A 13,989-nucleotide genomic window follows, 5' to 3' on the forward strand; every position below is an offset into this window, starting at 1 on the left:
ATTAAATGTTTGCTTGTAGTCATGTTTATTTGATTTTGTCACTCTCTCAATCAAAGGATCTGTTCCCGGAGGCCCTAGGCCTTTGTGGCTACCTTTTACTGGTAATTTACTTTTCTGTTTCCAGAATGAGATTTTCGCTCTGAATCAGAGTGTGTGCTCATATGAAATTTCCTGGCAGATTAAAGCTGTTTGCCTGACCAAGACCCGAACTCGGGACCTTTGCCTTTCATGAGCAAGCACTCTACCGACTGAGCTACCCAAGCACGACTCACAACCCGTCCTTATAGCTTTACTTTTCTGTTAGCTTTTAAAATAAATTTAATGTATTTCATGTTTACACTGCTCACAAAATCCAATTCCCATACAGTAAACAACAAACTGACAACACAAACTGCCATTTGTGGAAGTGATTAAACTCAAGTAGTAATGTCTACCAACATGGTCAATTGACTAGAATACAAATGAGGTGCCGAGGTCCATAAGGGACCAAAGCACACCACTGTTGATCCCATACTTAACCTCTAATTGTTATCATGGGGTCCGACAAATCCCCAGCACATTAGTTTAGCTAAATTTATATGAACAAAGTTGGTAAGACTGCCTGCCATCTAGCAATCCTCCCTCACTTTTGTTTACTTTCTGTCAGCAGTTTTCAGTTCTTGTGTTGCTCATTGTTGGTAGTGTTTGAAACTTATTTAGTGGCTGGGGATTTACTAGACCCCCCATTAATTCCTTTAGAAGATAGTGGTGAACAAGTAGGTATAAATTTCCATACTCACACTTTCCTGTCAGTTTGAAGCTTTTAAGATTGGAATTCTCATTAACTGATTTCATTTTTGCACCATACAATGAAAGAAAAGGCTTCCAATTGCTTCACTGAGGAAGTTTCAGATGAAGATGCCCCTGTAGATGGAGTGTCTTCTGATTCTGTGTCAGACTACTGTATCGAGTCTGAGCATAATACCATTAGTCAGCAGTCTGTTGATTCAAATGGTGCAGATACAGACCTGTCTAATTTTTTGATAGGTAAAGAGAAGAGTACAAAATGGAGGAAGGTTCCTGCCAGTCAGAGGGTCAAAGATAGAATGAGAAATATCGTAACTTATCCCTCCAGAGTAAAGGGATTGGGAAAGACTTGTAAATCTCCCAATGACTGTTTCTCTGCACTAAAAGATACCTCCCTCATTAATCCTATTACAGTCATAAAAACATAAAAATTCATACAGACAAGGAAAATAATAAAAATGATAGGACTGCATGTTTCACTGATGGTATTGAAGTAAAATCCATCAGTGGACTTCTGATGTTATAATGATCTATTCGCTCAGGTCGCCAAAACTTGCTCAAATTGTGGAATACACAGGGAATGGGAATTCAAGTTTTCCAACAACAATCATTTTGAATAATTTTTTTCCAACAACAATCATTTTGAATAATTTTTTTCCAACAACACTCACTCTGAATCTTTTTCAGTTTCTTCTGAGGTACATTCATTTCAATGACGAGTACTCAATGACAACATAAACAACAAGACAAACTGGCACCAGTTTAGTTTACATTTGAACATGTCATACACAACTTCAGAGCCAATTACATACCTTATGAATATTTGACAGTAGATGAGCAACTTGTTCCATTCAGAGGTCACTGTAGCCAAGTATGGCCTCAAGGTCTTCTCTCTAACAGATGTGAAAACTTGGTACATTATTTCCTTGAATATTTACATTGGAAATCAACATAATGTCCCATACAAGGAGGAAAATCTGACATATGTCAGTACACTGAGAATGAGCTAGAGGTCCTTCCCCAATTTGTGGCTAAGAAGAGAGATGTGAAATCTAAAATGTTTGGCTTTGTAAATCACTTCACTTTGCTCTCCTCTGTCCCAAAGAAGAACACAAATGTGCTGTTAATTTCTTCTATCCATCTTGAAGATACATCAATAGACCCTACCTCTGGTGCAAACAAGAAGCCAAACATATCACATTCTACAATGATACAAAGGGGGGGGGGGGGGTGATGATGTAGTGGACAAGTTGTGTGCCACATACTCAACTGCAAGGAAGTGCAGTAGACAGCCTCTGACGAGATTCTTTTCAATAACTGATCTAGCTGGAATCAACAGCATTGCAATTTTTAGAAGCAATAACCCTGAAAAAATGGCAAGGATTGATTTTCTTTGGCAAACTGTGTTCGGCTTGGTGCAAGACTAGCAAAAGAAGAGGGCAACAATGGATTGCTTACCCTGAGAAACACACTAAAGGGCAGCAAAAATGAGTGGATCAACATCTGCTGTCAATGGTAAACCAGCAGAAGAAGAAGTGTCAACTGCTAAAAGAAGGTACATCATCTGCCATAGAAATAAGAATGTAAAACCTCGATTTACTTGTCATCAGTGTGGAAGACGTAAGTGCATGAAACATTTATTTACTGTCTGTGATCAGTGTCTGAGTGGTAATCATAAAGAGTCATTAGAAGAAGACTGTTGAATCACTGAATGTTCAGCTTATATTGTGTAAACATAGCTGTAGGTATTACCTGGTTTCTAATGTAATAAAATGCATTATTTCTTCAAACAAGCACTAACTGATTCAATTTCATAATTTATATGGTTGCCTCTACATTATTTTGTATTAAATAATGTAGTTATTAATATTCTACATTAATTAACATATCATAGGGATCCACTGGATGCTGTGTTACCAGCTGTGGAAAATAATGCCATGTTAGCAAAGGAAGGTTAAGTGAATATCAGAGAAATCAGTGATGCAGCTTTTTGTTAATTTTCATATATACTATGTGGGCCTACAGCACTGATAAACCTGACGCACCACAGGATCAACACATTTCAGAAGCATAAATAAATGCTACAGTCTCACAAACAACAGTTATGTGCTTTAGGCCCTTATGACTCTCACCACCTCAAATGGATTACTGTATGATAAAATTTGTGACATAATATACTGTAACTCATTCAGAAACCCACAAAATAGGTTTTTTGTCAATAAAATTTTAATGTATACTGACATCTGACCTAATTCTACTATTTAGTGAGTGAATTAACATATCCAAGAAGTGTGCTGTCACCTAGCAGGATTTATGCTGAGTGAACAGAGATAAAAGTCGGACACAGTGTGATCACCTGGTGGCAATGACATAAAACTTCTCTTTGAGTGGCAAGGACTAGCTGTGCACATCATGATGCTTGCACATTGTTTATCAAATCTGTTTGTATTTGCCCATAAGACAATTACATCACATGAGTTGTGCATGCAAAAAGCTCCTTAAACCGTGCACAACTGAAGGTGTGCTTGCGACCCTGATGCCAAGTTTCACAGAGTCTAGAGTAGTAGTAGTACAGTAGATTTAAGTGCTGCATCTTTAAGATCACAGCATCTATGTTATGTTTAAGAGCTTTCAAAGAAAAAAACCAATAAATTGGAAATATGCCAAAAATTAGGGTGTTCACACGCTCTTGAGCTCTTACACAGCAGCCAACACTGACTAATCAAGTTCTTGTATTACTATAACAGGTATAAAAAACTACAGGACCATACTCCTTGCAGGTAAAAAAAATTAATTACAAAATAATATATAATTCAGAAAATAAAAGTAAAATAGTGTGGCATGGCATACAAAAAACAGACTGGAAAGGGTAGACAAGTATGACGTGTGGCTATAAAATAATGCAACTGATGCTGTCACAGAGTAAGTATGCATGCACCAAAGATGAAAGACCAGTAGCTGTGAAGTATGAAGCCTTCTCAGTCAAATACATCTTGGGTGTCTGTAAACAAATCAGTATGGCCATGAGCTTTGTTTTTGTAAGAGTAGTTATTTTGTTATGCAGGAAAAATGATAAGTGTAATAACAGAGCAAGGAATTGTCATGAAGTTTCATGTGAAACTTGGAAAAATTGCTACTGAAACCAGCCTTTCACTAAAAGAAGTGTATGGTGAAGACTATTTATCATGTATGTGAATTTTTGAGAGGTTCAAATTTTTCCAAGATGGCCGAAAAGATGTTGAAGGTGACACACACCCAGGACACCCTACAGCATCAAAAACGGATGAAAATATTGAAAAAGTAGGTAACCTGATTTGATCTGGCCAGCAATTAAGTATCTGATTGATTGCTGCAACTATAGGAATTGACAAAGAATGCATAAGGCTTGGTTTTTCTCTTGTAATACACAAACGTAGTGTCAGTCTGTGCACTGATAGGGCCCAACTTCGCTGAAAGTGAAAGAAGCTCTAATGAACAAATCAAGATTCAAAGAAATGATGATTCTTTTTTTGAAAATATTCATAGAATTGTGTATCTTCAGTGGGTTCATGAAGATCAAACTATTAATTAACATTACTACCTCAAGATTCTTGCTCAACTCCATGAGAAAATAAGAAAAAAATGGCCTAAATTGTACAAGAACAAGTCATGAGTTCTGCATCAATACAATGCTCTGGATTATACCACATTGTCTGTTAAGAGGTTTTTAGTAAAGTACAGCATCCCAGTGTTAGACCACCTACCTTATTCAAGTGACCTAGCACCATTTTGACTTATCTATTCCCATGTCAAATCTGCATTAAAAGGAACAAGATTTCAGTCCATTGAAGCAGTGAAAGTGAAACTGGCATATGTCATTGAGGAGAACACAGAAGAAGACTTCCAGCACTGTTTCCATCAATGGAAAATTCACATGTAGTGTTGTAGGGGTTGAGGAGGGGAGTATGCTGAGAGTGACTATAATTAAATATGTATGTTTTTCAGATAAACTGTTTATAACAATAGTCCCGTCATTTTATAGTCACACATTGTATCATGACATACCGAACAAAGGTGGGGGTAATATAAAAGAAAATCCTCAAGAATTGGTGAATTTTGTAAATGACTATTTACCTAGTATTGCAGAGAAATTGAAACAAAATATTCCTAACTCAAAAATAATTAGTAGAAGTAGTAGTTGGGGTCAATGTAAAGAACTGTTTAAAAAAAGGTATCTGTATTACATCAAATGAGTACATCTACCAATCTCTTCTGCATATCAGGGGAAGCATTAATAAATGTTTCAGAAATAGCTCAACACACCATCAAGGAATAAGTGCCTGTTTGGATGTACATTTACCGAAGAAAAACCAACATAAAGCTCTGAAGAGCATTTTCTATTAGGAAACAAAATTGTATAACAAACTGCCCAAGGTGATGAGAAAGATTACTAAAACACATGGTTAATAATTAAACAGATTAATTGCAACAACCTTGTCACATTACATTGCTTTTCCAAGAAAATTATGTGCCAAGATCTGTAGTGCATAATAGTAATGTCTTTTCATTCTCCTGAATTCAGCACCTCACTCATCATACGGGATGCTGACTCAGTTTTCAGGTGGACTGAAGGGAGACCATTATGATGTACATGAGGCAAAGTGGCACATTTACAGGCATAGAATCAGTTTTCTGAACAGACTGAAGCTCATCCAAGGTGCACAGCAGTGTGTTTGTGGTTGAGGAGTCACTAGCACATATACTTGGTACATGCAACAATGAAGTGTGAAACTATATTTATATTGTAAGTTATCTGGAGCAAATAATGAATACATCAAAGAACACTGTACAACAGGAACCAACCAGATGAGACAGTGCAGTTGTTAAAACACTGATCTCATATTCAGGAGGACCCAGTTTGCTTTGTTTGGCGATCCTGATTTAAGTTCTCCATGATTTTTCCTAAATCAAAAATTTAGGCAAATGCCATGTTGGTTCCATCATTAAGGCCACAGCCAAACACCTACTCCATTCTCATAAAAGGATATTTGTATATTTTACATGTATGTATATTTTTGAGCTATTTATTTTCAATCTATTATGATGAAAAATCCTATATAAGTTTAAGATGAAGCGTGGATGAATATATAAACAAACTAACATCTTATTACAGCTGCCCTGTTGAACCAGTCCACAGTTTAAGGTAAGGTAAAAGAAGGAAGGCCATGGCTGGTAATGCACTCAGATTCAAAACAAATAGATGCAATTCCTAATTTACTAAGTTATATTACATCATTGTAATGAAATCTGGTACTATGTTCAGTGAATAATTAGCTCTTTCTGTGTAATATTAACAATGAATACATCAGAATACCTTAAATATTACAGCAAAACTCACCATTGAGCATAGGTTGTGGTGATGTAGACTTCGGTCCATCTGGGGAATGTGCTGTTGAATTGCCTGAATCAACGTCAGTGCTGTGGAAACGTTCAGAGTCAGGTGAACTATCTTCATCTAAAAAGAAAGATAAAAAATCAGTCTGTGTTGCAAGCATGTCAAGATGAAGTTTTACACAATTAACTGTAAACACCTTGTACAAATCAATTAAATTTGATTGAAACTAAAGCAGTCTGCTATTATGTAAGCTGTCTGTTGTGAATATCTTAAATATTTATTTTTGTAGTATTACTCATCTGATGGCAATGTGTCCCAGTTTCTGAAAAGAGTTGAAAGTGTCAGGCAACTAGATAAATCTAAAATATGGATTATGTCATAATTTCAATCACATAAACATCTTGGCAACAATTCAGTGTGGGATGAAATCCATCACCAGATTCAACTATCGGTCCTCAACACTGCAGCTTATGCAAACTGTACATGGGGTCCACCAAACTTCTTAGAATGTTTAGCACTTTCCTTCATAAAAAAAAGATTTTATGTTGTGTAACAAGAGGATTAATGTCTTTGCTCAACAAAATTCTCTTGGTGAACTTTCCTGTACATGTTAAAGTACTTTTAGAGTCCACATAGGAAAAATTTCCCATTAGTCAGCATAAGTCACCAACCAGATGCTGATTATTGCAATCGAGAGAGAATCCTACACTAGCATTTACCAGTCGTGTTCTTATATGCATCTAAAAAGACATGGAAAGTGACCATAGTCACACAAGATTTCTCTAAATACTTCATGACGCCACAAAAAATTACCAAATCTTTTATCATGAGTCTATGCGAAACATGGGCAGTTGAGACCAGCACTAATGACAATTGCCCTGGTTCTAACTGAAGACAACAATGAACCAAACATTATACTAACAACAATGCTGCTAACATGCTTTCCATGTTTTCAAGTATCATGCAGTTCTATATTTTTTGTATATCAGAAATGCAATTGCCAATCTAATTCTCTTGGTGCCTTAGGCCTGAGCCTACGGTGTGTAGGGGCATGACAAAAGGGCTTGAAGGTTGGACTGTGGCAGAGGGACAATGTGTACATTGGAATCGGGTGGAGGTAGTAGACAAAGCTGGTTGAGATGGCTTTGTGGCAGAGGGACAATGGGTACATTGGAATCAGGTGGAGGTAGTAGACGAAGTTGGTCGAGATGGCTCTGCCATGTGGAGATCCTCCTCAATTATGTCAATTCTGTGCTGGATGGCATCATTTTTGTGTTGCAGATGGCTGTTCATCATTTGTGTCAAAATAAAGCTGTTGTAGTATCTGAATGCAGTTGATGGCAAGAAGGCAGTCCTGAAGATACCAGTGACTGTTGTGTGAATGGGGGTTTGTTGTGACAGTCCACAAGTTGTCACTCTGGCTGGCAGTAGTGATGTCAGGGTCAGCAGAGGTTGGATAAGACTGGCATTCTCATCAGCATTATTAATGAAATTTTCAGTGTTGAATGATGGAGAATATTCTATCTGCATATTTAAGATGGGTATCCAGTGGCCCTAGCTCATATGCAATGATGGCCAGCTGAAATTGCAAAGGAAGCCTGACAACCTATAATGTCCATAACATGTGGTTGGGCATGAGGTGCAAATTTATTTGAGTGCATAACTGATACAATGTTTGCGATGGAGACCTGTCCTTAAATCTTCATTGTAGATGAATATTTAAAGGGTGAGAATTACTGGAGCAGGTTAGGGACACAAAAGTTACTGAAGTGGCATCCAGTCAAAAGACCTGTACCAGGCAAGAGACTGAGCATAAGCCCAGCCTAGTAAAGGATATTGGCTGAGTTTTTCAGAAAGGAACTAATCATTATAAGGGCAGACTCATTTGTGTATACTCCCACAGCATCATGATCATCTGCTAGCACAAAGGTCAGTACCACAATTTCTGCTTGTTCTCCTGATGTGGGTGTGTGCTCTTCCCCACTAGAGTGGTTGGTGCTGAGTGCCATTAAAAAAGAGAATGGTTCATAAGATCAACACTACATCTATCCACTTGATGTGTCACAGACTGCATAGACTACTGCCAATCTACTTGGCCTTATGAAGGCCGTGATCAAGAAACACCTACCAGTTGGCATCATGTGGCCTCAAATAATTCTTGGGCTTTGCCAATCATATTAGTTCCAAAAGAAGATGGATATGTCAGGTTGTGTGGTGATTACAGAGCTGTCAGTGCTTGTACCATGTTGGACAGCTACGCAGTCCCAATCATCCCTGACTTCACATATTATCTTGATTTCCAAAAAGCATTCAACTCAGTACCACACTCATGCTTATTGTTGAAAGTCTGATCATATGGGTATCAAGTGAAATTTATGACTGGATTGAGGACTTTTTGGTAGGGAAGACACAGCATGTTATCTTGGATGGAGAGTCTTTGCCAGATTTAGAAGTAACTTTCAGTAATCCCCAGGGCAGCGTGTTGGGACCCTTGCTGTTCACATTGATAATAATAACCTTGAAGGCAATGTTAACAGTAAAATCAGCCTTTTTGCAGATGATGCAGTTATCTATAATGAATACTATCTGAAAGAAGCTGCATAAATATTTTCTCAGATCTCGATAAAATTTCAAAATGGTACAGAGATTGGCAACTTGCTTTAAATGTTCAGAAATGTAAAATTTTGCACTTCACAAATGAAAAAAAAACCACAGTATCATAAGACTATAATATCAGTGAGTCACTGTTGGAATCAGCCAACTCATACAAATACCTGGGTGTAACACTTCATAATGAAATGAAATGGAAAGATCACATAGGTTCAGTCATGGGTAACACAGGTGGTTGGCTTCAGTTTATTGGTAGAATACTGGGGAAGTGCAATCAATTTACAAATGAGAGTGCTTACAAATCATTCATATGGCCAGTTCTAGAATATTACTCAAGTGTGTGGAAGACGAACCAGACAGGACTATCAGGGGATACTGAACATATACAGAGAAGGGCAACACAAATGGTCACAGGCTTATTTAATCCATGGGAGAGTGTCGCAGAGACACTGAAGGAACTGAACTGAAAGACTCTTTAAGGGGGTTGTAAATTATCCCAAGAAAGCCTGTTAACAAAGTTTCAAGAACTGGCTTTAAATGATTACTCTAGGAATATATTACAACCCCCTACATAATACTCACACGGGAATTGTGAAGATAAGATTAGAATAATTACTGCACACAAAGAGGCATTCAAGCAACCATTCTTGTCATGCTCCTTATGTGAATGGAACAAGAAGAAACTCTAATAACTGGTACAATGGGGCGTACCATTTGCTGTGCAGCTCATGGTGGTTTGAAGAGTGCAGATGTAGATGTAGATGCAGATGTACATGTAAAATACTGGCAGATGTAAACTTATTTAGACTTTGGAAATGAAGTCCACTTTTGAATGTATTAAAGAGTGTCTTGTCCAAGTCATTACTCTGGTGTACGCTCTCCCTGACATCCAGTTTGTCATAACAACAGAATCAAGTGACTCCATTATTGGCACTGTCCTGCAACAAGAGGTAGGGGATGTTCAACAGCCACTCCTTTTTTTCTTATAGAAGCTCCCACCTTTGCAATGCAAGTGGTCAGTATGTGGCAGAGAGCTTCTACCTGTTTATGAAGGAGTGCATTATTTCTGGCAAGACATCAGGGAATGCCACCTGATTATTTACTTGGACCACTGACTGCTTACAGACTCTGTGCAAGCCATACAAGGTTTTGTCACCAAAATAATGTCACACAGTTCACCGCCAACATCCAGCATAAGAAATGCGTAGAAAACATCATGGCAGATTACCTCTTGTGCATCAACGCTATGTCATTCCTCTTCATCTATGATTGGTTCACGGTAGAACAGCAGCAAGACCAGCAGTTTCAGACTTTTCTTTATGACTCCTCCATGAACCTCCAGGTTGAACTTCAGCTATTCCTGGTGTGACCCCTCTGAACTTCTGTCTGTGATGTCTCACAAAAATGGACGTCCCCTTGTTTCTCAACCTTTCTGCCACGTCATCTTCAACCAGTTACATAACTTGGCACATACCAACATCCAAGGATTGCCCAGATAGTAATGCACCGCATTTTTTTGCTCAGGCAAAAACAATGAATGTGACACATTATGTACATACTATTTGAAGTCTCCTGAGTGAGTGCACCAAGTTTCCATCCGACAGATAGCATAGCTGCACGACAGCTTCAAAATGGCGTCTTTAGGTAATGTACATTACAACCAATGTGCCGTCATTGAATTTCTCACTGCAGAGAAAGAAACTTGGGGAATATTCAAAAACGCTTTTGCAAAGTCTATGGAACATCTGCTGTTGACAGAAGTACAGTTAGTTGCTGGGCATGGAGAGTGAGGCCATCAGAAGGTGGTTCGGTGGAGCTCCACAATTTGCAGCGGTCAGGGAGACCATCCAAGACTGTCACACCTGACATGTTGCAGTGAGCTAATGTTGTCATTCAGAAGGACAGATGCATTATGACTTGGTAGTTGGTGATGCATCTGGCAATCAGCAAAGGAAGTGTGGATGCAATTATCCACACCCTTGGATATTCAAAAGTGTGTGCAAGATGGGTCCCATGGTGTCTAACAGTGGATCACAAATTGCACAGAAAAAACATTTGTCTTTATTTGTTGCAAAGTTTTGAAGCTGAGGGGGAGGCCTTCTTGTCCCAGATTGTGACAGGCAATGAAACCTGGGTTCACCATTTTGAGCCCGAAAAAAAAATGATAGTCAATGGAATGGCAACATTCCCATTCCCCCAGAAGAAAAAATTCAGAGCAACTGCTTCCCCTGGTAATCACCATGTCCTGGGACTGTGAAGGTGTGATTCTCACTGATGTCATGCCAAGAGGCAGTGCCATTAATTCAGAAGCATATGTCAACGCATTTATTCTCACTATGTTCAATAAGGAACTGCTGAAGAAAAAAATGCAGTGTGTTACTTTTTGGGCAACCCTCATACAATCAACCATGATCTTGGTGAAGGACCAATTCATATGGTCTGATGTGAAGAAGGATTGTAAGCTCTTGATTTGTATGTGCATTCCACGCCAAAAGGAAGACGATCTCACAGCATGCTAAACCACCCATAGATTGCTTTGAAGTCCCAGAAGGATGTTTCCAACATGTGCATGTCAGTCTTGTGGGCCCACTACCCATATCTGATGGCTATTGGTACATGCCGTTGGTAAATGATCATGTCACTCGACAGACAGAAGCTATACCATGTAAAGATGTTACAGTAGAATAAACTCTCAAAACCTTTATCGAAACATGGATTTTGCTCTTCATATGTCCCATGTCCATAACGGCTGACTAAGGTCAGTAGTTTGACTTTGACCTTTTCATTGAGCTGTGCTACCTATCGAGTTACAATGAAAGCATATAAGGGGTGATCAAAAAGTTTCCATTTTGGGGCACTTATGCAGCATATATGCATCTTAGCATGACTCTGATGTGGATATATATGCACCAACGTATAGACAGGGATTAGTGTGGTATTCGTGATTTCCAGAAGTGTGTGCAGTAAATGCAGAAATGTAAACTATGGTGATGATGTTATCAAATGCATCCAAATGTATGCTATTACCATTTTCCTGGCTTCTGAAGGACAAACACCACTGGAGAATGAAGAACGTGTACAGAACAGCATGTCTGTCAAAAACTACCATTGTGGAATGTCCGCGGCTCGTGGTCTTGCGGTAGCATTCTCGCTTCCCACGCTCGGGGTCCCGGGTTCGATTCCCGATGGGGTCAGTGATTTTTCTCTACCTTGAGATGACTGGGTGTTGTGTGTCTTTCATTGTCATTTCATCTTCATTCACTCGCAAGTCACCGTAGTGGTGTTAAAGAACTTGTGGAGCGGCGGCCGAACTGCCCCCGAGGGGTCTCCCGGCCACCAATGCTATATGCTCAATATTATTATCATTATTGTGGAATCATGCAACAAATTACCTGTAGTTCTTAGTTTGACAAAAAGACTCCAGTCAAACTGGGAAACCAGCCTCATCCATTAGGGACAAGTGGCACACACTTCAAAACCTGCCCCATAGTCCTGAAACCACCCCATGTGATTATCATGCCTTTGGTCTCTTAAAAAAGGCCTTGAAGGGTCAATGATTCCTGTCAGATAACAGGCAGTTACAGACTTCTTAATGCAGCAGGACATGGTGTTTTACTAACTGGGCGTTTTCAGCCTAGTACATCAGTCGGATTATTGCCTCAAAGCTCACAGCATTTTTGCCTGACTGGCATACCAATTCTGGACTGTACAGCATTTGAATGGAGAACTCTTTGCTCACCTCTTATACCATCCATGGAGCAATGGGTTTGTTGAGCAGTAGCATCACACTTTAAAGGCAGCTCTCAATAAGCCATAGCAGACTCTGGACAGAGGCACTACTCTGAATACTCCTTGAGGTGTGTAAGGCTCAAAAACATAGTCTTGGAGGTTTGCTTCCTGACATTTTGTATGGCAAAGTGCTCTTGTTGCCTACTAACTTTGTGTTCCAACAATTGTTACTACACCTTCAAACCTGCCTGATCTGGTCTTGCGAGTAAAAGGGCACATCACCTGTCTCCACATACATCACCCTCTTCCTCATACTGCACCTAATGGATTCCTCCACAAGGCTCTGAAAGATTGCAAGTTTGTGATGTTACATGATGACACAATCTGAACAGCCTTGTAACCCCCAATCTTGGGTCCCCTCAAGATACAGTACTTTGGAATGACCGTACCTTTGACGTTCTGTTATGTGGAACACCTATGAATATGTGTCTAAATTTTGTCTAGATCTAGGTAATTCAGATCATTGTGCATTGTTTGTTGAGCTGCCACAGACAGACAGGAACATTTCATGTATGAGAACTCATAGGAGCAGGGACTTTAGCAAAGAAAACTTGCTAACATTTAGTGAGAAGCTAAGTCAGAAAACATGGCCTTTTGATCATTGTAACTCAAGTAACCTTGAGAAATTCCTAAATAGTTTTTTGGTGTCTTTAATGAAACATTTCCACCTGGACTCTGCAGCAATAAAATAACAAATAAAGTAAAGTGGATTAGCCAGGGCATGAAAATTTCCAGGGTAAGGAAAAGGCAATGGACAGAGAACTAAAATATAATAAAGATATTGAATTCATTAAATATGTTAGACTCTATAAAACCATATTTAAAAGAGTTGTCAAGGCAGCAAAACAACTGGCTAATAACAGACTAATTTTAAATCATAAAAATAAGAGAAAGGCTGTGTAGTCAGTCATTAAATCTGAGTTAGGTGTTAAAGCCTGTAACCAAGAAATTTCAAAAATTGACACTGAAGGAAATACTCTTGTAAATCCAACTCAAATACCAGAGTACTTCAATGAATTCCTTATAAATGTAGCAAAGTCTGATGTAGATGTAACAGATTATCACAACAAAGTAAATCTCTTTGGCCTAGGTGAAAATTCTGAAAATTTTACAAAATTCTTAAAAGTTTCTGTGGAGGATGGGTTGGAATATCCACCAAAGTTATTAATGTGGTACACAATAGAATTGCAAACCCACTAGCTCAAATAATAAATCAATGTTTTGAAGAGGGCTGTTTTACAGAGATACTGAAATATGCTGAAGTCAAACCACTCTTCAAGAAGGGATCAAGAGAGATCATGGGAAATTATCACCCTATCTCGATTCTCCCAGTCCTATCTAAAATACTTGAAAAACTTGCTGTTGCACAAATCCAAAACTTCATTGCAAAATATTCTGTTATTCTAAACAATCAGTTTGGTTTTCAACAG

At 38.7% G+C, this 13,989-nt stretch overlaps 1 protein-coding gene across 1 annotated transcript in view; it reads right to left on the reverse strand.

The window, feature by feature from the left end:
* LOC124795610 (JNK-interacting protein 1) overlaps window positions 1-13,989 on the reverse strand; it is a 359,281-nt gene that overhangs the window by 96,756 nt on the left and 248,536 nt on the right. The window contains exon 5 of the mRNA XM_047259681.1: window positions 6,164-6,280. Coding sequence (XP_047115637.1) covers window positions 6,164-6,280 — 117 coding nt within the window. The remainder of the gene's footprint in view (window positions 1-6,163; window positions 6,281-13,989) is intronic.

This window comes from Schistocerca piceifrons, chromosome 4 (genome assembly GCF_021461385.2).
Source record: "Schistocerca piceifrons isolate TAMUIC-IGC-003096 chromosome 4, iqSchPice1.1, whole genome shotgun sequence".
Taxonomy (NCBI): Eukaryota; Metazoa; Arthropoda; class Insecta; order Orthoptera; family Acrididae; genus Schistocerca; species Schistocerca piceifrons.